This window comes from Xyrauchen texanus, chromosome 31 (assembly GCF_025860055.1).
Source record: "Xyrauchen texanus isolate HMW12.3.18 chromosome 31, RBS_HiC_50CHRs, whole genome shotgun sequence".
Taxonomy (NCBI): Eukaryota; Metazoa; Chordata; class Actinopteri; order Cypriniformes; family Catostomidae; genus Xyrauchen; species Xyrauchen texanus.
This window is the reverse complement of record NC_068306.1, coordinates 26,415,256-26,441,638: the sequence shown is the minus strand read 5'-3', so window position 1 is coordinate 26,441,638 and position 26,383 is coordinate 26,415,256. Positions and strand designations below refer to the sequence as shown.

Genomic DNA, 26,383 nt, shown 5'->3' with positions numbered 1-26,383 from the left:
ATTCTCCATCCAACTGCATCTGTGTTTTTCAATTGATTATAGGTAGTTTTTCAATTTAAAGCTGGAGTATGTATCTTCTTCTGTGATAAAATACTTTCTCCTATCCAAGCTCCTATATAATGCAGAGACAACTATAAGCAAGCCATTCATAGTTTAACTTTCTCAAAAACTATAAGCATTGTATCTCTGTGGCACTCTGAAAATTCCTGTTTTAAGCGACCCATCTTTACAAACACAATAACATTGACTAAACCAATGGTGTAAGTTGGGGCGGGACTATCTCTTTGTTTGATCAACAGCAGACGGGGTGCATATTCAGAAAGCTGTTTTGAAAACACAGAGTAGCTTTTTTTGCAATTCTGTTTGGTGGCACAGAAATTACATACATCAACTTTAAACATGCACTAGACTGATGTCTTTGACTGGTACGCTGCACCTGACAGTTTTAATTTTCAATTTTTTAGACATTGTGTGAAGTAAAAAATAAAGTCTCAAGTAACCTGCGTTATGTTATATTGATTGTGCTGCGTCTAGCTTTTTTAAGCGCAATAACGTATTTGGTATGAACACCTCCAGAAGTCTTAACCTTTACAGGATGTAGGTTGGTTGTAGAATGATGCAGAAACTTCAGTTGAGTTGAAGTATATTGGATAAGTCAACAACAGCAAGGGTGCCTGAACAGGGATGTTTGACCTCACAATGACAAAGAAAGCACCTTGGGCTGTATTAAAGATACTTCCTTGAAAATCTTGGAAAGTCTTAAGTTAAGATGTGAAAAGTTAAATAAAACATACCTTTATATAGATCCTAATTGCAATCACCATGGTTACTAACAGATTAGGTAGGATTCTAGGGTTAGGGTGTTACTGTAATACGGCACCTGCTACCTTCAGTTGAGACCTCAGTTTAAACAGCATGATTATACGGGAGTTCAACATGTTGCTATAGAATGTCCCAGTACCCTGACATTCGGTGTTCTGCCGAGTCATCATACATGAATTCATATGTGTTTACCTTGTACTGTGGTGCTACTGACAATGAATTGCGCGAGCTGTCTCAAAAACATGTGTTCTGGTCCCATGGAAACCAGGAAGTAATTGCGTTCAAATAATCAAATATGAGCACAATTTGGTTTTCCCTCTAAGACTAGTTTTACTCCACCGATGGTTAGGTTTAAGGGTTGGGGGATGGGTTTCGGCATATGGTTAGTAAAATATGCTTTCCTGTTGACTGTATTACATCATTTACAACTATGAACAACATCTTGCTTTACAACTAGCTTTTGGCGCCACTATGTCGACCCGGAAAATGGAGTGCAAGTGTTATTGAACACATGGGCACACTTCCATCTTTGGCCACTGGGGGCAGTGGTTTGAAAGCACATTTTGGTAAGCACAGGCGAATTTCTGCTGAAGAACCTTCGACCCACTGTCTATTAATTCACAATGTGATCAGATTGATTTAAACCCTTTCCTCTTTTCTTCAAGCTCTTTCTCTCTGCGTCTTTCAGTTTGGCCTGTGTCTGCTGCCCATGTGTTCCAGCTCTACTAGTTCCAGTTCTCTTTAAGATAAAAGCATTCCATTTCATGATGACATCATTTGCCCTATTTAGTCTCTGCAAGAGGAAATTTTTTTTATCAAGGAATGCTTCAATATTCCTACACTATCCCTTATAATTCCATATTGTTGGTACACTGTGTTTCATTACCATTCTTTTACATAAAACTTTACAGTGAGCCTGGTTTCTCCCAATGTTATTTTTCTCCATTAACCAACATCTTATGGAGTTTTGTGTTCCTTGCCACAGTCGCCTTCGGCTTGCTCACTGGGTTTCTAAATACAATTATTATTTAATTACTTATTTTTAAACACAATTCACAATCATATTTTATCATACTCACAAAGATGACACTAGACATTAAGACATTATAGATATTACAGTTTCTTATTCTGTCAATGCATGATTTTCTGTAAAACTGCTTTGAAAAAGATGTGTGTTGTGAAAGGCGCTGTACAAATAAAAATGACTTGACCCCAAGAAAGAACATTCAAAGAATATCACTGAAAATTAAGTTATTTATGGTATCCACCAAAAACAATATGGCAAGACAATTACTTGACTTACCCCAGAGACTAAATCGTTCCCAGAGTGGAGCTCCCATCTCTGAGATGCTATATAAGAGCATTTTTAACAACAGCAAGAAAACGCTGATTAACCTCCACCAGTTCCCCTCTTTGAGACTTACTCTTTAATCTTTTACCAAAGTTTTAGAGATGCAGCAAGCTCTACAAAACCAAAACACAGTGACTACATCAACACAGCAACTCAGAAAAATGGAATCAAAGTTTTTGATTGTGCAGCCAAATGTGGATTAAATGATAACACTGAGCATAGTTCAGTCATTTATCATGGGACAGATCATAGTCTAAGAGACTTGAATTCAGTTAGGATATAGCTGAATTTTGACAAATGAGTAGTGTGGCAGGGCGGAGGGTGGGGCCGGGTTGTGATTATACACACCCGGTCCCTTATCAGGCTTATTAAGCCTCTCCTTTCTCCTTTCTAGGAAGTACCCCCTCCCCTTTTTAATATTTCTATTTCCATCCCCTTGTCCCCTCCCTCATCCAGGTAGATACGGATGACCTGCTTGCAGATGGGGCTTAGGGCACGCCCTCCCCCAGGGAAAGAGGGGGGGAGGGGATGTACGTCATGCCGGAGAGAACGAGGGAGGAATGTGACAGGGCGGAGGGCAGGGCCGGGTCGTGATTATACACACCCGGTCCCTTATCAGGCTTATTAAGCCTCCGAGAGGGATAAAGGCCCATTGTGGACAATGGTGCAAGAGAGAGAGAGAGATCGTTTACGGACATGTCCGTCATGTGTGTGTATTTGTCTTTTGTTTAAGTTTCTCATTAAAATATTATTTATATTGCCAAACCGGTTCTCGCCTAGTCCTTTCCATCGAACTACGTTACAAGTAGTTACTATCTTTTACTCTTGCAGGGCAGAGTAGATACAGTATTATGTAAATATATGTATAACAATTTTTTTCAAATATTTTGGTATTCTTTAAGATTTTATAGAATATTCCACAGAGAAAACTCTATAATAATTGGATTTCTCAAAGTCTGCATGTGTTGTGTATCTCAGACAGTTATTTGCACTTGTCATGTATAGGGTGTTGAGCTCATTACTGGTTTAAACTTGTTTTAAGGTAGGGTGCGGGCATCTATTTCCCTTGAGACCCAGACGTTGGTGAGTTTTGCCACATGTGTGTTTGTGTATGCTCCACAGCTGTGCCTTTATTTAACACACACCTGCAGAGATGACCCCTGATGACATCACTCTGTTTCACATCACTAATAGTTTCAATAATGCTTTTATTAGCATCATAAACATGTGGCACAGGTTGTGCAAATCCATTCCAAAGCTTATTTTTTCATTGCAACAGTTGGCAGAACTCAGATGACAGAACAAGTAAACACAACAAACAGCAAAAACATAATCAATTCAGCATGGGCCCTTCTTCATCTTCAAAACAGAGGCTTGCTTATGATGACATACTCGCTTTTGCAGCACTGGTGTAAGAGTTATCTCATTATACATGAGCAATCATGAGTGTGGGAGCACTTATGTGTAAAGAGCATCCAACTAAGAGGGACTCTGGGGCATTTCATCTGCTGTTCCTCTTTAACAGCTTCATCTTCAGCCACATCATGCTAAAAAGACAACATGTGAATTTAAGGGGCATTTTGTCACTTTAAGCCCCCCTTAAATTCTCACCCTGCTGGTAAGATAATCCTTGTTCAAGTAGCTACAGTAGAAAGGCCATGCTGGTCAACCAGTTTTACTAATTAAGTTTTGCTGGTGAACAGCTTGGCTATGATGGTCCACCATCTAGACCAGCACCACAAACCAGCCTGGACTTGCATGGAGATTGATGGTGAAGGAAAACATCTCGGTCACTGTCGTAATCTCAAGAGACGTGTCGATGTAGTGACATTAGGGGTCGCTCTTGAGAGCCCCAAACACCTCCCATTCTTTGAGAAAAGGCCAATGAGAATTGGCGAGTGGAATTTGCATGCCACTGCCCTTGACATACAGGAATAAAAGGTGCTGGAATGCCCCCTCCATTCAGGTTTTGTGCTGAGGAGCCGAGATCCAGTCACAGCCATATCAGCAGCAAGTACAGCGTTGTGGCAAGAGGGACACAACGTCTCGTTCCCTCCATCAGGGAATGGAGCTTACGACAGCTAAACCGTACTACGTGAACTGCTGATACAGGTGCAAGCAAGCTACTGCGTGCGTAATAGCAGGTGCATATGATTACACATAACCTCCCCCAATGCCCCAAAAGACGTCATGTAGTTCCCCACATCCCTGAGGGGGGGTGTAGTGACGTAACTAGCATGGAAGCAGTCCACACCAGCTGCACGTTTTCATTTCAGGGGAGGGTGAAGGCACTATATGCAAGCGATACACGCGGCCAGCTGTTCCGTATTACCGAACTCTACCTGTTTGTACCTGAAAGAACAAGGGACGAAACTGGCTCAACACAGAGATTATAAAATCTCACTAAGGTATTGATTGTTGCCCAGCCCGCAGCTCTGCTGATGTCTGCAAGAGAGGTGCCAAGCAAGGGGACGGGCACAGCCTGGGTCTGGTAGGCCAATACAATGGCATCCACGATCCAGTGGGCAAGCCTCTGTTGAGAGACGGCGTTCCCTTTCTGCTGTCCACCAAAGCAGACAAAGAGCTGCTCAGAGCGTCTAAAGCTTTGCGTTCGATCCAAGTATGTGCGCAAAGCACGTACCGGACACAGGAACAACAGGGCTGGGTCTGCCTCCTCCCGGGGCAGTGCTTGTAGTTTCACCACCTGATCCCTGAAGGGGGCCGTGGGAACTTTGGGCACATAGCCCGGTCTGGGTCTCAGGATCACATGAGAATCACCAGACCGAATTCCAGGCAAGAGTCGCTGACAGAGAACGCTCCCCACCCTCTTGATGGAGGTGAGCGCAATCAGGAGGGCCGTCTTTAAGGAGAGGTCTTACAGCTTGACTAACTCTATCGGCTCAAATGGGGCTCTCCGAAGGCCCAGGGGGAGCTTGCTCATTTCCTAGTTGACACGAAGCCCTAGACAGCCAAGAATGGGAGGAGTTCGGGGCTCTCAAGAGCGACCCCAAGTGTCACTACATCGACACAACGTCAAGTGAGTGACAGAAGTGGAACTGGATCTTATTAGTATTCCACAAAGAAGCTGGCAGATAGCAGGCACAGTATTCATTCTGCACTAAACGATTATGGGAGAGAATACACAAAAAGGGTGACAGAGCCTTTTCAACTCTAATACTTGAGTTTACATTGCGTCAGTGAACACATTAAATCTACCGAATTCCAATGGGTATGGTGCGTCATAGAGGAAAAATGCAAGGATATGCAAAAGCTAAGCTCTGTCAATGCAACCAAAAGTTAAAAAAAAGTTACCTTCAGCTGCATTGCACTGATCGCATCAATTGACCAATGTGAATTTTACAGAGGTGAGTCTTGTCAGTCCTTTTTCTAGCATACGAACGCAGATGCCACTGATACCACAATGCAAGCACATGCTGCAACCTCTTTGCCATAAGGGGCACTATAGTGGGTATTAGCATAAACAGTCTTCTTCTAGGTTCAGTTTTGTCTTTCAGGTCAACTACTGTCATGACCGAATAACAGTTTGATGAAAATCTAGCTGAGCAAGTTCATTAAAATTTCTACATGTTTATAGCTAGCTACCTGAATATTAACATTTCCGGTTGAATTGGACAGACATTTGAGGGTAATTCAAGGTAACTCGTAACACATGCACAAATGCATGATATATGCAATGGGATCATGCTTTTGCAATTCACTGGTAATGCATACGTATACTAGTGTTGAGTGTGTTCCTGGCCTAAGCCCCTATTTTCTTCAGAGAACAGGACCACCACTCTTGACAACAGAGAACAAATACAATCGATTTCTCACAGTGTGATCTCCTGCCAGAAGTGCCCCAGTACTACGACCTCATGTTCTGGTTTGGAATATTTGGAGTGGATGGTGTGCTGGAAAAGTCGAGCCTTCGCTAAACACTCTGGTGTGAGTCAGTGAGTTATTACGGACTTCACCTCACGCTGGCCTCACACCCAGTTACCACTCAGGGTCCAATTATTGAATCAACCACGCAGTGTTCCAGGATTATACAGATGGACATCCCCATCCTGCCACAGTGTAACTTCACTCCACTTGTTGCACTTGGTCTGGTGCTATCTGACATCTACAAGCTCTACTCGGCAGACAAGGGTATTACCTGACTCCAATTATGAAACAACCAACCCACACTGCAGTACAAAAGCAAAACACAGTTACAACATATTTTTAGTTCAAAATAGGATCTCTAAGATAATGTTTTGTCCTTTGATAGGTTTAGTTCAACTACGCTACTTTTTCACACTACTCAAATTCAGATAAAACGGAGAGGGGAAAAATGCAGTAACCAGAAAAACCACACTAAAAGGCAAACCTCAGTGTATTTTGAAGCCATTTTTCTCAGTTTCAGAGTTGTCATGGTTACTGCATTTTGCCTTTGTAGGTCAGCATATTGAAATCAAACTTGTCAAGGAAAAAACATGGACACTGTGTCCTGAGGACAGCTGCACTGGGCATTCACTTGCTAATACTCCATATCAAGTCATGTTGATGCATTTTGAAGGGCGGTTGGTACATGTTCATACCCAGTTGCTCTTACAGTCTCCTTGCACAAAGATCAGCAAGTTCTTCATTAAGTAATGATCACTCTACTAAATGCACACAACTCTCACCAGCACAGAAAAACAGAAGACTCTTTTGGGGAGGAAACTTTTATAATATTATAATGTGTTGCAATAACATTTCCCTTCCCCAGATATCTCTGTCATCTATGAGCACACTGCATAGTTGTGTACAGCTCAAACAAGAGAGAACCATTGCCCTAACAGCCAGGGGCATAGCACCAAATTTTGGGCCCTGGGTACAAACCATCTTGCTGGGCCCCCGTACCAAATATGTATGTATAGAAAACTGACTTCTAAGGGGCCCCCCCTGCCTCGGGCCCTAGGTACTCGGTACCCTTTACCCCCCTAGTCCGACGCCCCTGCTAACAGCTGCTGAGGAACTGACACTGACCCGCATGTTCCCATAGCTGACATTCAGCAGATAATGAACTTAAATATCCAGTAGTCAATGCAACCCAGTTCTGTAGGAGTCAATAGGCCCTAGCACAAGGCCGTAAAACTAAATGCCTTCAATCCAGTGTTTAGGCTATAGCACCTATAGCAGTGGAGCGTATTCTTGGATGACAGGAATGAAATCATGTATGAATGTGTTTCAGCTCAATGTTAAAAAAGTGCACAGAGAATGAGAAACATGTACATTTATTTAGTATGAAATATGCAAATGCTGACTAGAGCATTTCTGTTCAAAAACTGTTTGAAAGGTTTGAAGCCTGTTTATTTGGAAATTGTCTTATAAAAATAAAAAGAAAAAAAAAAGATAATCCATTGCGGCCACATTACAATATGTATTCAGATTTTTTGACCTAATATTGACTAGATATGCCAGTCTACTGCATACTGTTGCAAGTCAAAAACAAGCACAAAGACAATGTTAAGCTTCATTTAATGAACCAAATAGCTTTCAACTGTGTTTGATATAATGGCAAGTGATTTTCTAATACCAAATTATCAATTTATCATGATTACTCAAAGATAAGGTGTTTGAGTGATGGCTGCTGGAAATGGGGCCTGTCTAGTTTGATCAAAAACGACTTATTTCAAATAGTGATGGTGCTGTTTTTATATCAGTAATGTCCTGACTATACCTTGTGATCAGCTGAATGCCACTTTGCTGAATTAAAGTACCAATTTCCTTCCGAAACAGCAAACTCTGTACATTTTTCCAAACTTTTGGCCGCCAGCATGTGTTGGAGCAAATGAGCCATTTCTGACAGAAAAGTAATTTCCCAAACCAGACGACAGAACCACAAACAAGCATAGTCAGTTTTTTGGCATGTTGTATTTCCACATTCACTTCACCAGTGGCTTTATAATAAAATATAAACATAAAATTGTTTAATTCTAATAATGATGTAATAATATTGTTTAACACCACACTGTGTCCTCAACCTCTTTAATCTGTAACAATCCCAAACTCAACTGAATAATGTATATGTTTCTCCTGACCTTAAAAGCCTAAAGTGCTGCTTATGCTTGAAATGCTTGGATACATTTTTTTATACAAATAAGTGCTGTCAATTTAACACGCAATATATATATATATATATAATTAAGCGCAATTAATTATATGACAAAAATAATTAATGCAATTAATCAAACTTGATGTACAACCTTGATGTTTTTGTGAATCTGCGGCAGTAGGGGGCAGTCAGCTCCGGCTCTAGAGGTAACGAGCCTTGTCAAATCCACTTTCACACTGGAAGACAGCTGGACTGAGCACAACAGAGTACAGGGACCTCAAAACACATTTTTCAACATATTACTACATTTAACTTGACACAGTGTCCTAAAAACACAGCGCTTATGACTGGAGATGCTGAAAAGTTGTGAGACACGGTGCAACCAAAGTGAGATGCTCCATACAGTACATAGATCAACAACTAAAAATGCCGCTGACAGAACATATGCCAATCCAACTTTTTCCTGAATGTGTGATTCATCAAGGGAGCCTGTTTTTATTTTCCGGACTCCAGTGTTTTCACTCGCATCTGTGTATGATTTTAGCGAATAATGTTATGTATAAAAATGGCCAAATAAAAAATAGAGGCTCCATAGTGCTGATACATTACAGAGTTGCAATGACTGTCTTTTGACCATGCCTCACGAGTAGATAGATGACATGAAGCAATGGCCCGAGGTTAGTTATGCTGATATCATTAAAGAGTTGGAATTCATATGACACCAAATAAATGCACAAGTTGAGGCTGAACTAAAATTTACTCCAACTAACACTTAATTGGTTGTACTCCATCTGGATCACTCGTTTCGGTAGATTTTACATAGCTTCTCGTGGAGAACAGATCCAGAAAACAGACAATCAGAATCATCATGTTGCCGCCCAGTCAGGAAAACTGTGGATACAATTTTAAGTTTAATGATACGGAAATTAAACAAAGAATATTTAGAATTATTTAGTAGTCTGCTGCCACAATGCATATAATCTTATGTATTTGAATAATCTAAATTATAGTATTTAATATATATTTTACTTGAAAATGTTTTACTTATTATATTCTAAATGATCTTGTGTGGGGGCCCTTCTTTCAGTAAATATTGATTGAATGTGTTGAATTTTGATTAATTCGATTAATTTGGCATAATTAGGACATCGTGTAAATTATTCGATTGACATCCCAATATAAATTGACAACAAATATAAATTGTGTCTATGTATGAATTTCTTCAAATCCTACAAGTGTCCAGAATACATCTGAATGACTTTCAAATTGTTTAAAAAGTACCCCGGGTGGAAACTTACAAAGTTGCTGGGTGTTATGAATCAGACGAGGGCAGACGAGGAGTGAGGATCTAAATGCAGCATTTATTAGTAAAGGAGCAAAAGGTGAATAAGATAACTAAAAATAACTAAACAACACAGGGAACAAACAAAACATCCACGAGGGGATAACAAAATATAAACATGAGAGACATAGACGAAGGGCATGGCAGGAACACAGTCAACAGGGTTTAAATACACAAGGGTGATGATTAAATTAAACTCAGGTGAGAACAATGACACTGGTGATGAGGGCAGAGGATTATGGGAAGTGTAGTTCGGGACAGGTGACAGGGGAGAAACACTGAGCTGACAACGGGGAATCGTGATGTAACCCCCCCCTCAAATGAGCGAATTCCAGACGCTCCTAAATTTTTTTTCAAAACCCACAAAAACAAAATCGTCCAAGGAGTGAAGGGAGGGCTCGGGGGGGGCAGGGAGACCAAGGAGGGTACAAGGGGCAAACAGGCAGTCAAAGGGGGGCGCAAGGGGCAAAGAGACAGTCCAAGGGGCACAAAGGGCAAACAGGCAGTCCAAGGGGGGCACAAAGGGCAAACAGGCAGTCCACGGGGGGAACAAGTGGCAGACAGGCAGTCCAAGGGGGGCACAAAGGGTAAACAGGTAGTCCAAGGGGGCCACAAGACGGGGACTGGGTCAGAAGGCCTGGGAGGCGGCCACAGGACAGGGACTGGGTCAGGAGGCCTGGGAGGCGGCCACAGGACAGGGACTGGATCAGGAGGCCTGGGAGGTGGCCACAGGACAGGGACTGGATCAGGAGGCCTGGGAGGTGGCCACAGGACAGGGACTGGGTCAGGAGGCCTGGGAGGCGGCCACAGGACAGGGACTGAGTCAGGAGGCCTGGGAGGCGGCCACAGGACAGGAACTGAGTTAGGAGGCCTGGGATGTGGCCACAGGACATGGACTGAGTCAGGAGGCCTGGGAGGTAGCCACAGGACAGGGACTGGATCAGGAGGCCTGGGAGGTAGCCACAGGACAGGGACTGGGTCAGGAGGCCTGGGAGGTGGCCACAGGACAGGAACTGGGTCAGGAGTCCTGGGAGGTGGCCACAGGGCTACAGCCATGGAGAACTCAGAGGGCGGAGCCGTGGAAGGCGGAGCCATGGAAGATTCAGGTGGCGGAGCCATGGAGGGCGGAGCCGTGGAAGACTCAGGTGGTAGAGCCATGGAAGTCTCAGGAGGCAGAGCCGTAGAAGGCGGAGCCGTGGAAGGTTCTGAAGGCGGAGCCGTGGAAGGCTCTGGAGGTGGAGCTGTGGTAGGCTCTGGAGGCAGAGCCGTGGGAGGCAGAGCCGTGGAGTGTTCTGAAGGTGGAGCCGTGGAAGGCTCTGGAGGCGGAGCCCTGAGAGGCTCGGGAGGCCAAGCCCTGGGAAGCTCTGGGTATGTCTGTTAGAGAGGCACCACTGTTCAGAGACCAGGAGGCTGCCACACTCCTGGTAGAATCGGCCCGTAGCCCTGCCGGGGGTTACAAATGCTGAGCTTGTAAGCCAAAGAAGACAAAGAGCTGTTTAGAGGCTCTGAAGCTCTGCGTGTGGTCCAAACAGATGCGTTAAGTGCACACCGGACACAGCACTGTAAGGGCTGGGTCTGCCTCCTCCTGGGGCAGCGCTTGCAGGTTCACTTGGGATCGTGGCAACCTTGGGCAAGTAGCTTGGTCGGGGTCTCAGGATCACGTGAGAGTAGCCCAGACCTAATTCCAGGCACGTTTTGCTGACAGAGAACACTACCCTCTTGTTGGAGGTGAGCACCGTCTGGAGGGCAGTCTTCACAGAGAGTGCCTTAAGCTCTGCTGACTCTAAGGGCTCAAAGGGAACCCCTCATAGGCTTTGCAGGACTACAGAGAGGTCCCTCGAGGGAACGAGGAGTGGTCTGGAGGGGTTCAACCTCCTGGCGCCTCTCAGGAACCTGATGATCAGTCGTGCTTTCCTAAGGACTTACCACCCACTGTGTCATGGTGTGCAGCTATAGTGGCTACGTACACCTTCAAGGTGGAGGGGGACAGCCATCCCTCTAACCTCTCCTGCAGAAAGGAAAGCACTGAGCCGTCTGTGCATCTCTGGGGGTCTTCGCGCTGAGAAGAACACCACTTAGCGAACAGATGCCACTTCAAGGCATACAGGCACCTCATAGAGGGGGCCCTAGCCTGAGTGATTGTGTCTACCATGGCAGGTGGTAGGCCACTGAGGTCTTCTGTGTCCTGTCCAGGTGCCAGACATGGAGGTTCCAGAGGTCTGGTCGAGGGTGTCAGATGGTGCCCCGTCCCTGAGAAAGAAGGTTCTTCCTCAGGTGAATTTGCCAGGGAGGGGCTGATGCGAGTAGTGTGAGGTCCAAGAACCAAGTCTTGGTGGGCCAGTAGGGTGCTACTAGGATGACCTGCTCCTCGTCCTCTCTGACCTTGCACAGGGTCTGTGCAAGCAGGCTCACTGGGGGAAATGCATATTTACGTAGTCCAGGAGGCCACCTGTGTGCCAGTGCGTCTATACCATCTGTACCAAAGGGGGCAGTGGAAGGATTCTGGGGAGGCGAACAGGTCTACCTGTGCCTGCCCGTATCGACTCCAGATCAGCTGGACCACCTGAGGGTGGAGCCTCCACTCTCCCTTGTGAGTGACTTGCCGTGACAGTGCGTCCGCTGTGGTGTTGAGGTCGCCCAGGATGTGAGTGGCTCTCAGCGACTTGAGGTGCTGCTGACTCCAGAGGAGGAGACACCGGGCGAGTTGTGACAAGCGAGGGGAGCGTAAACCACCTTGGCGGTTGATATATGCTACTATTGCCGTGTTGTCTGTTCGAGCAGCACATGCTTGCCCTGGATCAACAGCCGGAACCTCCGCAGGGTGGTGGCTAACAACTTGAGGCAGTTGATGTGCCAATGTAGCCGTGGGCCCATCCAGGAGCAAGGGTAGCCTCTTCGATCTTCGTGAAGAGGTGAGGGTACAAGGACAGGCCGAAAGGGAGGACTTTGTACTGGTTTGCCCGACCCTTGAATGCAAACCACAGGAAGAGTCTGAGTCGTGGTAGAATCGAGACGTTGAAGTACGTGTCCATCAGATCTACTGCTGATAAAGTAATCTTGATGTTGGACGCTCGCTAGAATATGCCTTTGCGTCAGCATGAACGGGAGACTTTGTAAAGCCCGGTTCAGTATTCGTAGGTCCAAGATTGGCCGCAACCCACCACCTTTTTTCGGTACAATGAAGTAGGGGCTGTAAAACGGGTTCTTCATTTCGGCCGGAGGGACAGGTTCTATCACACGCTTCCACAGAAGGGTAACGATTTCTGTGCGAAAGGTGGCGGCATTCTCGCCCTTCACTGAGGTGAAGTGGATGCCGCTGAACCTGGGCGGGCACCTGGCAAACTGAATCACGTAGCCAAATCGGACAGTCCGTGGGGTCTTGCGGCGGGGTGGAGCCAGGGAGGCCACATAGACGAGTCGAGAGACAGGTAAGCACTTACCTGACTCCTGATACTCCCCAGTGGATCGGTCAAGGAGGAGGGAGGACGTGTTTCGTCCCCACGGTCCGTCAAAGCCGTCCGGGGTTGAGCCTGTTTGTGCCACAGCTTGATGCGCTGGGGCAGGGAATCTGCCAAAGAGAAATGGTGGACGGTGGTCGGGGTGATGGCCGTACACACTAGTTATGTGACCCAGGGAATGAGAGAACTGCTCTTTTGTTTGGGTACTGCAGCTACTTGAGCGTGCGGCAAAACAAAATTAAAAGGGAACAAAAGATTCACCTCCCGGCCCTCCACTGGGTGATGAAGTGGTCAATGTACCAGCTCCAGGACAGCAGGTTTTCTTGTCCCCGGGTTGCCCGTCTCAGGGGCGCTTAGAAGTATTCTTCTTAGCAGGCGGCCATGAGACGGGTGGCGTCTGCTTCCTGCAGGGGGCTCGATGCTGGGGCGGGGCCGCAGGATTGGGCCAAGGAGGAGCCGGTGCAGCTGCTGCAGGGGGGCGCCTTTGGCAATGCACAGCCATGGTGCGGGATCTTCAGCCGCATTGGGGCAGGATGTGTTGGATGGGCCTTGTCCACTGGGGGCATCGTCGAATAACCCTTGCCGCCCCACCATCAAGGGTAGTGAGAGCGGGGAGCCGAAAGATCGGGACCGACAAGTGAAAGGTGCCTCCCACGATCTTGTCAGCTCCTCATACACTTCCGGGAAGAAAGGCACAGGGGCGGAGTGTGGCTGTGAACGGTGCCACGAGCCCAGATACCAATCTTTGAGCCGCGAGGATTCAGGGAGAGCGGAGGGTTCCACTCTAGCAGACACTCGCGGATGCTCGGGAAAGCATGTCCGTAATTTCCGCGTCCGCCTGTGAGTGGCAACCAAGCCCAAAGGGGGAAGCCCAGCAGAGGTTTACGTGTCTGACTGGATGAGTCCGCTCTCCGACGCTGCGCTCGAATGCTCATCACCTTCGCGGGCACCGAACAAGAGGTAGAACTCGCCCTGAGACGAGCCGGCGCGCTCATCCGGGAGCCTAACTGGAGCAAACGAGCATGCTGGGGAATGGGAGGACCATGGGGATTTACCCTGTGGAGGTGGTCCCATTGTGGTCCCCAAATGCTAGCCGTGCTGGCCTCATACCCATGGGTAGAAGGACTGAGGCAGGGAACCGCTGGGGTGGCTGCTTTCTTACAAAAGTGAGCCGTGACTGCAACGTTGCCATGACGCATCCACTAAAGATGTCTCGCACGAAAGTCTGAAGGCGAGAGATATCGACCGCATCCAGGAATAACACACAACCGGAAAGGCGTTTTTAAAAAGATGGTGTGCCATTCTTTTAGAATATACTCTTAGTAGATCTGCCGAGGTGCCCAGGGGCAATCTAATAAATTGATAATTATATACAAATATATATATATATATATATATATATATATATATATATATATGTATGTATATATATATATATATATATATGTATGTATATATATATATATATATTTGTAAAATAAAAACAATTCTGATAATTAAAATGCATTACATTCTTGTGGCAGAAGAGTTAATCATTGATAAGACCATTCAAAAAGCGGCTTTATAATACAATGTATTGTTTACTACCATATTATTGATCATAAGTCAATCATTGGCATACAGTTCACAGCAAACACCTGCGTCAGACATTTTTTTTTTTTTTTTTAGAAACAAGCCAGGGGTATACATAGTACACAATACTACAGATATATTTTACAATAATGCCAAGACATTATATTAATTACATAGTGCAATGGTTTTCAATGCTTTGGACTTGTTGGAGGTACAAAGAGTATTTAAATAATATTCCAAGTCTTTACAAAAAAGTGCAAATAGGGGCTTTATAGACATAAATTTACACTTATGTATAAAAAACTTGGCAAGAAAAATAAACAGATTAATCAGAAAATATTAACTTAAGTTATCAAAACTGTGAAAACCAAATAAAACGTCTTTATAAAGCAAAGAAAAACTAGTTAAAATAGAGGTACGTACAAACAAACAAAATTTTCTCCAAAATACTACAGCGTGGACACATTCCCAAAAAAGGTGAGGGGCAGATTCATCTACAGCATTACAGAAGGAGCAAAGTGGATCTATTTCAGGGAGCATGTTTCTTAAATAAAGATTGACTGGGTAAAAACGGTGTAACAGTTTAAAGGACACCTCCGTAACCTTGTTAGTAATTAAATGTCTGTGAGGTAAAGACCATACGACCTGTGTCAGACATACTTGTGTCGCGTCTCGGGTGTGTTAAAAATAAAATGTTTAGGTCACTGTGTCAAGTTAAATATAGTTTAATACTCAATCTTTAAACATATCTTGAGATTCCTTAGTTCGCATTTGCGCTCCTTCAAGTGTTTTGAACACAATTACATAACGCATGTGTAAGGCGGGGTGCCAATGTGTTTGCATTCAAAGGCAAAGAGCAACTGTATAACAATGTAACAAATTAACTTTCTCACAATTAGCAACTCTTCCTTAGGCACCACACCCCACTGAGCAAAGACTGCAAATTCACACCTCATTGTTGCCCTTCCACATCTGTCCCATTCTCTCCCCTCTCCTCCTCCTCATCCATTCCCTTTAAGCCCAGAATCACCCCAAACTCACCTAAGATCTGTATGTAACAAAACCAACAAGACCATATCTGATGTATACAAATAATGTAACTTGTGTAACATGTTTGGTATCATTTAAAATGTCTTGGTGCGTCTGGTGTAGTGTTTTGTCCCCAGGTTTATAAAACTTAATGACAACAAAGTTATAAGGTCTATGCCAAATACTGAATAATTGTGGAGGCCTATCCCCCTCCTTGAAGGTTTAACACCATGAAGCCAAGAACCCTTTCACCCCCAAATTCTCATTGAACAAAGGATAATACCATTTGGTACACAATGTGTATTCTGTCTGTATATTTAAGGAAGGCTGGCCCAGAGCTCAAGGTTCTCTGTAGTCAGATGATCCCACACCTCGTTGTGTGTAACTGTAATAATAGGAATCTGCATTCAGATTTCCCATGCTTTGCAATTACATGTACTTTTCTCAACTGCCAGGTATGTTCTTTGACTTGTTTCTTTAACTTGTGTTTTAAATCCTACCTGGCAAATAAATTATTACTTTTTGATTTATTCTGTATTCCTCTGAAATCATTTATATCAATACTGGGTCTTTAAAATAGGAGAAACCGATCTGGAGGAACCGAGCAGGAGAATCCCATTTTAAGAATCATTTCTATCATAACTGAAGCTTTAATGTAGGAGGAAGCCACTTAAAGACAGTCAGTTTGAATCTCATTAGAAACTGATCAAAAGGTAAATGAATAGAAGAGGATTCAGAGTAATCAATAACTTAAATGATTAAAATAAAAGAATAATCAGAAAGAATTTAGAGCTTTAATCTAAATCAGAGGTCAACTTAAAATTGGAGTCAGATTAATATAAAATTGGAGTCAGATAAAATTAATAGCGGGATGAATTTGTAAAGTGCAAATTATTAACAATAATTGCTTTACTTCAGTGCTCAGAAAAGACAGAACAACGCAGAGACCTTCAAGGGGCAAATCTATGTATTTTAGCAGTTTTGCCTGCCATTTTACACTCGTTTGTGATGTGTGTCCGCTGACGGGTTGTTAATGTTTTGTTCACTGTAATAAACTGTGTTGCTCACACAGCTGAAATTTCACTTACTGCCCTCTGGAGTAAACAGGTGGTACTAAAAGCTTGTATTTCTCAGGAATTTCTCAGGAAAGCGTTGCGATTAATTGCGTTAATTTTTTTAATGTGTTATTTTTTGTAAAATTAATCGCACGTTATTAAGGCGTTAAATCGACAGCCCTAATATATATATATATATATATATATATATATATATATATATATATATATATATATATATATATACTCACCTAAAGGATTATTAGGAACACCTGTTCAATTTCTCATTAATGCAATTATCTAATCAACCAATCACATGGCAGTTGCTTCAATGCATTTAGGGGTGTGGTCCTGGTCAAGACAATCTCCTGAACTCCAAACTGAATGTCAGAATGGGAAAGAAAGGTGATTTAAGCAATTTTGAGCGTGGCATGATTGTTGGTGCCAGACGGGCCGGTCTGAGTATTTCACAATCTGCTCAGTTACTGGGATTTTCACGCACAACCATTTCTAGGGTTTACAAAGAATGGTGTGAAAAGGGAAAAACATCCAGTATGCGGCAGTCCTGTGGGCGAAAATGCCTTGTTGATGCTAGAGGTCAGAGGAGAATGGGCCGACTGATGAAGCTGATAGAAGAGCAACTTTGCATGAAATAACCACTCGTTACAACCGAGGTATGCAGCAAAGCATTTGTGAAGCCACAACACGCACAACCTTGAGGCGGATGGGCTACAACAGCAGAAGACCCCACCGGGTACCACTCATCTCCACTACAAATAGGAAAAAGAGGCTACAATTTGTTTGTAACAATTTCGCTTGAGTTGAAGACTGGAAAAATGTTGCCTGGTCTGATGAGTCTCGATTTCTGTTGAGACATTCAGATGGTGGAGTCAGAATTTGGCGTAAACAGAATGAGAACATGGATCCATCATGCCTTGTTACCACTGTGCAGGCTGGTGGTGGTGGTGTAATGGTGTGGGGGATGTTTCTTGGCACACTTTAGGCCCCTTAGTGCCAATTGGGCATTGTTTAAATGCCACGGCCTACCTGAGCATTGTTTCTGACCATGTCCATCCCTTTATGGCCACCATGTACCCATCCTCTGATAGCTACTTCCAGCAGGATAATGCACCATGTCACAAAGCTCGAATCATTTCAAATTGGTGTCTTGAACATGACAATGAGTTCACTGTACTAAAATGGCCCCCACAGTCACCAGATCTCAACCCAATAGAGCATCTTTGGGATGTGGTGGAATGGGAGCTTCGTGCCCTGGATGTGCATCCCACAAATCTCCATCAACTGCAAGATGCTATCCTATCAATATGGGCCAACATTTCTAAAGAATGCTTTCAGCACCTTGTTGAATCAATGCCACGTAGAATTAAGGCAGTTCTGAAGGCGAAAGGGGGTCAAACACAGTATTAGTATAGTGTTCCTAATAATCCTTTAGGTGAGTGTATATATATTCTTTGCGCAAAGCTTCCCTGTCAAACAAATATATTTATTGAATAAAAAATCTAAATATCAGGTCGGTAGATGAGACTTTGTCGGGTTCCGATTCCCACCCTCCTTCTCCTCCTGCCTCTCCCCCTCTCCAGCACACATCGGCACATCAGACACACAGACAGGCAGACAGCAGCCCCTCACAGCTCCTATCCCAATTGTGTTTTTCTTGGCTTGTGTGGAGGTGAGTTGTGGTGTGGAGGTGAGTTGTGATGTACAAAAGACTAAGCCTCCATTGCCTCGATTTACAGCTAATTAGCCAAAAGCTAAATATAGTTAACTTGTGTCTTACTAACATGCATGACTCATGAGCTACTAGCTAATATAATAAGTTAGCTAAAGTTTAACTAAGGCAATATATCATGGCCATACAGGCTAATGTACTGTACTTAATGGAGACATTACAGGTGAATACAGTACAATTTGTGTCTAATAACATCATCACAATCGCCACATTGATATGCAAATTAGGCGTTAACCAACTAAAATGCACAATTTGCATACATTTGACAAGGCACTGCAGGTGAATAGGATAAACAAAATAACTATATTATTTCAAAGTTCTTTTTTTGTAATAATTTAACTTAAGTTACTGTATTTTTGTCTATCATTTTTTGCAGTGTTTTTTATTCCCTGTAAAATTAACAAAATAGCAGCAACAGGCTTTTTTCAGTTTAGTGTGAAGATTTTGTTGATTTTGAAGTGTTATGTATTCCAATAACACCAAAAGAATTCAAACAATTTATTGCCTTGTGGAAAATAAACAAATTAGTTGTGAAACCATGTCCCTCTCCTTGGTGCAGTCATTTATTCTATATATATACTTGAAACTAGTAGCATAGAAAACATGCACATTTTAGCATAGTTTCCTTTGCTGTTGCCTGCTCTTGTGATAAACCTAGTGAATACTAAAGAAGACCATTATCTCTGTGTGAACTGATTATTTTGTAGTAATCTGTTGAGTATGAAACAATAAGTGTGAGGGAATTTAAATAAATTGGTAAGGAATTCAGAGTTGTGTTAATATATTTAACGCTTTGTTTAAAAAAAAAAATATTTAAATAAATAATTATGAAAAGTGCCCTTTTTTAACACTTGAGCCTCTGCTCCCCAAAATGCCTGTGCACATCCCTGTATGCATGCATGTGACTACAAACACACTCAAGTGGTTCCACCATACAAACCCGCCATTTTAATCTGTCATACGGATGAAGTTACATTACTTCCTGTGTCAGTTAGCTTGATGCCATTCCAGCCATACTTTCTTCTAACTTGTGTCAAGGATTCAATAGTCTTTGGTGGCTAGAAATTTGATCCAAACACAATTCAAAGAGACTGCATACAACCATAAAAACCTGTGGTGCTGATGTCCTCTGCAAACATACTGATACATAAATCATGATAAATGGAAGTGTGCTAAAAGTGACAGGTGTCAAAGACATTCAGAAAGACTTTGTGAGCCACAGCTGTGCTCTTTTCTTCTCTCACCCACTGACTCAAAACCGTCACATGGGACCCAGACAAATCCCTACTGACAGCGTCACAATGTGAGGTGTAAACCGTTATTACTTCTAACCATGGCAGAACACTTTGGTTTTACTGAAATTTGAGCATAATTAAGCATTTCTCCATTAGAAATATTGAAATAAATAATTTTAATATTTAAAAATTATAGCAAAAAGAAAAAAACATTTAAGTAACAACAACTCGTTTTACCCAAACAAATGCTCAAATACAACTTTAAAAAGCTAAATGTATATTCTCAACACACTTCTATAGAGGACAGAATTTTGCATAATGTAATCTCAAGATATCTATAAATTAAGTTAAATTATGTATATACTGTGTGCAGGCTACGCGTGAAAGCAGAATAGGGAATTAAATTACACAACGTTTAAAACAACAAATACGTTTTAGATCACAGCAATTGTTTTCATACCTCCATCGTCCAGCGTTGTTTGAGTGTCCTCAACTTTTGCTACTGTTTTGGTGCGACGCTGAAGTGACGCTCGCGCTCCCTCTCTTCACACGAACGCGCTCTCTCTCATCCTCTTTCTCTCAGAGCTCAAGAGGGTGGTCGACTATTTAGGTCTGACCCTTACAACATTTCCACGGCTGAAGGATTGTGCCTTGCCAATTTTTAATTTTTTTTGTTGTTGCGGAGAATGGTCAGTAGTATTAGCCTATTCAAGCATATTCGCCGGTTAAACTAATGATTTAGGGCGCTATATATATGTACCGTTATTAACGGTGAGCATCATATTGTTGTCTCCGCGAGCAAAATTGTTTCCTTTTTTTTGTTGCAGTGCTAAAATTCAATAGGTTTCAACAAGACGACACATTATTCAGCGCCGTCACACCGAACTCATTTTGAGTCTCGAGAGTCGAGACAAACACCCGCGTGCTGTTTTAAGCGTAGCGTCTAGCTACTTTTTTTTTTAAGCTCATGAACGTTTAAGGTGTGAACGGCCCTTTATAGCCTGTGCGCTTTTTAAAAACTCAAAGGACTGGTTGTTATTGCTTGTTGGTGACCTAGATAACGTATTAATCATTTTGGCTTTGTGTCATAAAATAGTGTGCTCTGTATAGAGCATTTTTTATTCGAACTGCGCTTATGGTGGCCGAAATTGCTGCAAGTGCAGATGCTGCCCAAACAGTATGGCAAGCCGTTTTAACATTTAATCATTTTAACCTACTAGTCTCTATTTTCAGGCTACTAGTGCTTATTTTTTAGATACTATCTATTCCATTAAGTACTAGTACTTATTCATTAGCTACTAGTGCTTATTCTTTAGGTACTAGTGCCTTTTCTTTAGATAGTGCTTATTCTTTAGGTAGGCCCTACTAGTGCCTTTTCTTTAGATACTAGTACTTATTCATTAGATACTAGTCCTTATTTATTAGATACTAGTGCTTATTCCAATAGTGTCTATTTAATTATACCCAGCTTGTTAAGAAAAAATAGAACTAGTGCTTATTTTTTAGTTACTAGTAACATTTTAGATCAAAGATATCCTTACCTTAATAGATACTAGTACTATTTAAATAATCAGTATGCAAATAATATGTTGAATATTAATGAACCAACTGCATATTAAGGGGAGATGACAGGAAACGGAAGGAGAAGAGGAGAAAGAATTAAGGTGCAACATGTCGGAGGTTGTTGAACAAATTCGCAGAAAATGCAGTCATGTAGAAAAGTTAAAATGTTAGTATCAGCTGTATTTGAAGCCATTAATTCGCGTCTGGCACGTTGCAGTGCATTAAACACTCTATCAAATATGGCTACTGTAGGTTGTTCGTTGTTTTGTATTAAATTATCGCTGTTTGGCTGTTGCGTGTCCATATCAGATCAGATGCCGATCGATCGATGCACTTTCAAAAAATGCCTGGTAAAGTGGCACTTGACGTCATAATTTTAGGGGTGGGGGTATGCCCGTGAAACTTTTATTTATTTATTAATGACAGTGATTGTCTGTGAAAATACTGCCTATAAACACTAATAATAATTAGCACTAGACGTGCTGCTGCTAGTGTTTCTTTATTATTAATTGTGCAAGAGCAATATCTGAGTGAAAATGTTTTTTTGTGTCTATTGCCACAATTTTCTCTTCAAAAGTGGTGGATGTGCTTTAAGCCAGGCATCATGACAAAACCTAAAATGATTGAAACTTCATAGGCCTAAACTCAGCAAAAAAAAATAAAAAAGAAGAAAAAAAAAAACATTCTCTTAAATTCAACGTTTCTTTCAGTAGGCTACATTTCTTAACATGTTACGTTCCTCTCCCAGTCTAAGTTAGGGGACAGCGCCTTCATAATAGCTCTATATGGTCTCAAACGCGTTCACACCATTGCTACATTATCATCGAAAACGTGGACGTTTTCAGAGAATTTAAAAATTGTGATTTACAGGCCATGTAAAATCACGAAAAAAATAATTTAAAAACTTTTAAAATTATTTAAATATTGTAGTAAAATATGGAATAATGCTGCCTAGCTCCATAGTATTATCAATATCCGCATTGCACTTGTTAGCCTCATGAAATCATAAGTTCCCTATCGAGAGGTCTCTCCTATTGCGTAAGTAGCTTACGCTATGGGAAAACTCAGTTTCTCGAGAAATATTGAAGTCTTTATGTAAAACGCATTGCAGCTGCACAGCAGACACGCACCCCGTATTGCACGCTGTGCTGCGGCAACTGCTCGAACCAGTGACGGGGCGACTTAGAACGCGCGACCAATGGGGGCGCGTCCCGCATTCGCGCGCTCAGAGCCTGCTGAAATTAGCATATGAGGGCTATATAATGAACGTCCCGTCATGCCAGTTCTTTTAGATTTAATCTCCTTCAGCGAAGACCTTCTCTTCGCTGGATCCTCCGGATTTTTGGAGTCTTTCGCCGCCGTGGACAAGCTTACAGCGGGACTGCTGAGAGGACGCCGGCATCTTCAGCCGCCTTCGAAGCCTTCTGCTACGCCATCCGGCGTGCATCGCATATCCTTTACTGAACAAGCATTCGCCCCCGCAACGCTTTTTAAGAGTAAAAGAGTTATTTTCCAGGCGTTGTTTCAAATGCCTTCAGCCTGCGCCTCGTGCAGAGGCCCTCTTTCCGACGGAGATCGGCACATCATCTGCACTCGCTGCCTGGGTCTGGACCACGCAGAAGCTGCACTCATTCAGGGCGGATGCCCTGAATGCGACTCCTTGGGCCTCGCCGAGTCGCGACTCGCTTTGCCGTTTTCACCGCCAGCGAGCCGGCTGCCCCGATGCTGCCACCTCTGTTCGAGCCGCGCAAGAAAAAGCGCCGCTCACAGAGGCTGCCAGAGCACCCCGACTCCGGTGATGTCACGCCGGCTCAGTCCCCGCGGGCATCACCGCTACCAGATGTCTCCCCGCCGTTGGTCCATTTTGCGAGAGCGGACCTGCACCCCTCCAACAAAGCAGTGGGTCTCGTCTCGTTCGGCACATCAGGGGACGACGACGGAAAGGATGACAGCCTCTCTCTTGACGCTGCATCCGACGACTGGCCGGCTGGTGCGGGCACCAGCATGGACTCGGAGATCATCCGTATCCTGTCTAAGGCCGTGGAAGACCTCGGGCTCGACTGGTCTTCTCCGGAAGAACCCGCACGCAGCCGGCTGGATGAGTGGTTCCTGCAGGGGCGCCAGCAGGCCCCCCGACAGAGACCCTCTCCTTTCTTCCCTGAGGTGCACGACGAGCTCACAAAGTCGTGGAAAGCCCCGCACTCGGCTCGCCTAAAGCCTCAGTGGACGGCGCGAGAGAAAGAGGCTACGAGGCAACTCCACCCCTAGAGGAGACTGTGGCCAACCATCTATGCCCACCCTCCACCGCTGGATGGAAGGCCAGAGCTTCTCACCCATCGAAGCCGTGCAGAACCACATCAGCTCTCACCGGTCGCGCATACGCCGCCGCCGGTCAAGCTGCGTCAGCGCTGCATTCGATGGCGGTTCTACAAGTGTTTCAGGCCAAACTTCTCCGCTCTATGGACGAGTCTGGACCTGAACCCGACGCTTTTAAGGACCTGCGCAGTGGTACGGACGTAGCTCTGCGAGCCACAAAGGCCACCGCCCAATCCATTGGCCGGGCCATGGCTAATTTGATCGTCCTTGAGCGCCATCTGTGGCTAACGCTAACGGAGCTGAAGGACGCGGATAAGGCACCCTTCCTTGACGCACCTGTCACTCCGAGCGGCCTGTTCGGACCTACGGTGAGAGATTTCACGGAGCGCTTCACTGAGGCGCGGAAGGATTCGCAAGCTATGCATCACTTCCTGCCTAAGCGCTCCAGCTCATCTCAAAAACCACCCCAGCAGCAGCAGCGAGCCAGGGCAGAGCCACCCGTCTCCCAGCCGAAGAGCAGACCTGAAAAGGACGCTCGACGCCGCTCGCGTTCCGCTGGCCGAAGAAAGCCGCAGGAGCAACGAGGCCCTCGACCCAGAATCACCCTGAACACAGAGCCTCGTAAGTCTTCCTAGCAGCAGGAAGAAAGAGAGGGAGTACGCGTCTCGCAAATGCCGGACCGCTCCCTCGCAAACATTTAAAACATTACCCAGTCCCCTTACAGGCGGCTGGAAATGTCTATACAGCAGTCAATGGGCCAGTCATAAAACTCGCTCACCTGCAATCAAACGCCGTTTTCACAGCGACACGCAGAAATCACCAAAAGAGTCATTTTCTGCCTGTGTCACTAAGGGTTCACATGTCCACACTAAAGTGTGCATTCCCACATATCAATACTGTCCAAACAGTGCCAAACACCTCCCCAGCTCAGGCTGGATGTCTCAAAAATGTAGATCGTGTGCCTATTGTCATGTATGCACCACTACACACAAGCACTGTTCCCACAGTTATAAACACTTCCCCAGTAAAAACGGGAAGTGCTATAAGTGTAGCGCGTGTGCCTGCCGTATTGCACGCACCCCTACACACAGCTACCCACACAGTTTCAAACAGCTATGCCGCAAACATCACAGATGCAATGCGCGAGCTAAGAAACTCCCCGCTAAATGCGGAAAGCTTTATGAATGTGGCGCGCGTGCCCATAATGATGAATGCACCCCCACTTCAAAACACTGTTCATACAGTTTCAAGCACCTCTCCAACTCATGCTGTGAGCATTTCGGAAATAGCGCATGTGCCTGTACTGTCACACGCACCTCTGCACTCGGCACTCAATACGGCTGCTCAGTGCGCACCTGCGCCTCTGAGAGCCGTAGATTCTGTGTTAGCACAAAGCGATTTGCCGGCGGGGCCCATACGTCACTGCGACACGCCCCCAGCTGGCATTCAGCCCATATCTGTGCGAGCAGAAGCCTGGGAAAAAATCCCTGACATGCCGAAATGGGTTTTGAACATAATAAAACACGGATACTCACTTCAATTCGCTCGCAGACCACCCCACTTTTCAGCGGTGTTCGAGACGAAAGTGAGGAAAGATGTGTCACATGTTCTACGCACCGAGGTGCTCAAACTGATAGAGAAGGGCGCTATAGAAACTGTTCCTCCCTCTTTGAGCGAGGCGGGTTTTTACAGCCGCTATTTTCTCGTCCGAAAAGGACGGTGGCCTTCGCCCCATCCTGGATCTCAGACATCTGAACAAAGCGTTAATGATTCGCTCGTTCAGAATGTTAACAACCAAACATATCCTCGCACAAGTTCGCCCCAGGGATTGGTTTCTATCAGTGGATTTGAAAGACGCTTACTTTCACATCCCGATAGCGCCTCACCACAGGCCCTTTCTGAGATTCAGCTTTGAGGGACAGTCATACCAGTACACAGTACTACCATTCGACCTATCATTGGCCCCTGTACATTCACGAAATGTATGGACGCGGCACTTTCCCCTGAGACAGCGGGAGTGCGGATACTGAATTACCTCGACGATTGGCTAATCATAGCACAATCAGAGGTTCAGTTAATGACACACAGATCTTGGACTATCAGCCATTTACAATGCCTGGGTCTGAGAATAAATTTTGCAAAGAGCGTGCTATCCCCCAGCCAGAATATTTTTTTTCTGGGAATAGTGCTAGACTCAGTACAGATGACAGCGCGCTCTCTATTCGACGCCTTGCAACATCGTTCAGAACGGGCGCGCACGCCCCCGTCAAACGATTTCAGAGAATGCTCGGTCTCATGGCCTCGGCATCAGCTGTACTCCAGCTAGGATTGTTGCACATGCGTCCTCTCCAGCGCTGGCTCAAGAGCCGTGTCCCCACTCACGCGTGGCGCTCGGGCCACTTTTTGATCAGAGCGAATCACGGCTGTATAAAAGCCCTGACGCCCTGGAAAGCCATAAACTGGTATCAAACCGGCGTGAGTCTGGGCGTGAATACGCAGAGAAAAATGATCACGACAGATGCCTCCAAAATAGGATGGAGGGCCCTTTACGAGGGCAGGCCTGTTTCCGGCTTTTGGTCAAACCCGAAAAGCGCCTACACATAAACTGTCTGGAAATGAAAGCGGTCGCCTTGGCTCTCAGAGCCCTGCTTCCGTACCTGCAAAGCGAACACGTCCTGGTCCGAACGGACAACATGACGGTAGTTTCAGTATATAAATCGCCAAGGTGGACTCAGGTCGAGCTCCCTGCACTTTATGGCCAGGAGCTCATCCTATGGTCACAACACCACCTGCGCTCGCTAAGGGCAGCGC

The 26,383-nt window shown here is 44.5% G+C and overlaps 1 protein-coding gene across 1 annotated transcript in view; it reads right to left on the bottom strand.

Moving 5' to 3' along the window:
• The window catches only part of LOC127625429 (capZ-interacting protein-like), a 38,752-nt gene extending 18,316 nt beyond the window's left edge, over window positions 1-20,436 (bottom strand). The window contains exon 1 of the mRNA XM_052100724.1: window positions 20,154-20,436. Within this exon, the coding sequence (XP_051956684.1) occupies window positions 20,154-20,159 (6 nt within the window). The 5' untranslated portion in view covers window positions 20,160-20,436. The remainder of the gene's footprint in view (window positions 1-20,153) is intronic.
• Between the last annotated feature and the right edge of the window lie 5,947 nt (window positions 20,437-26,383).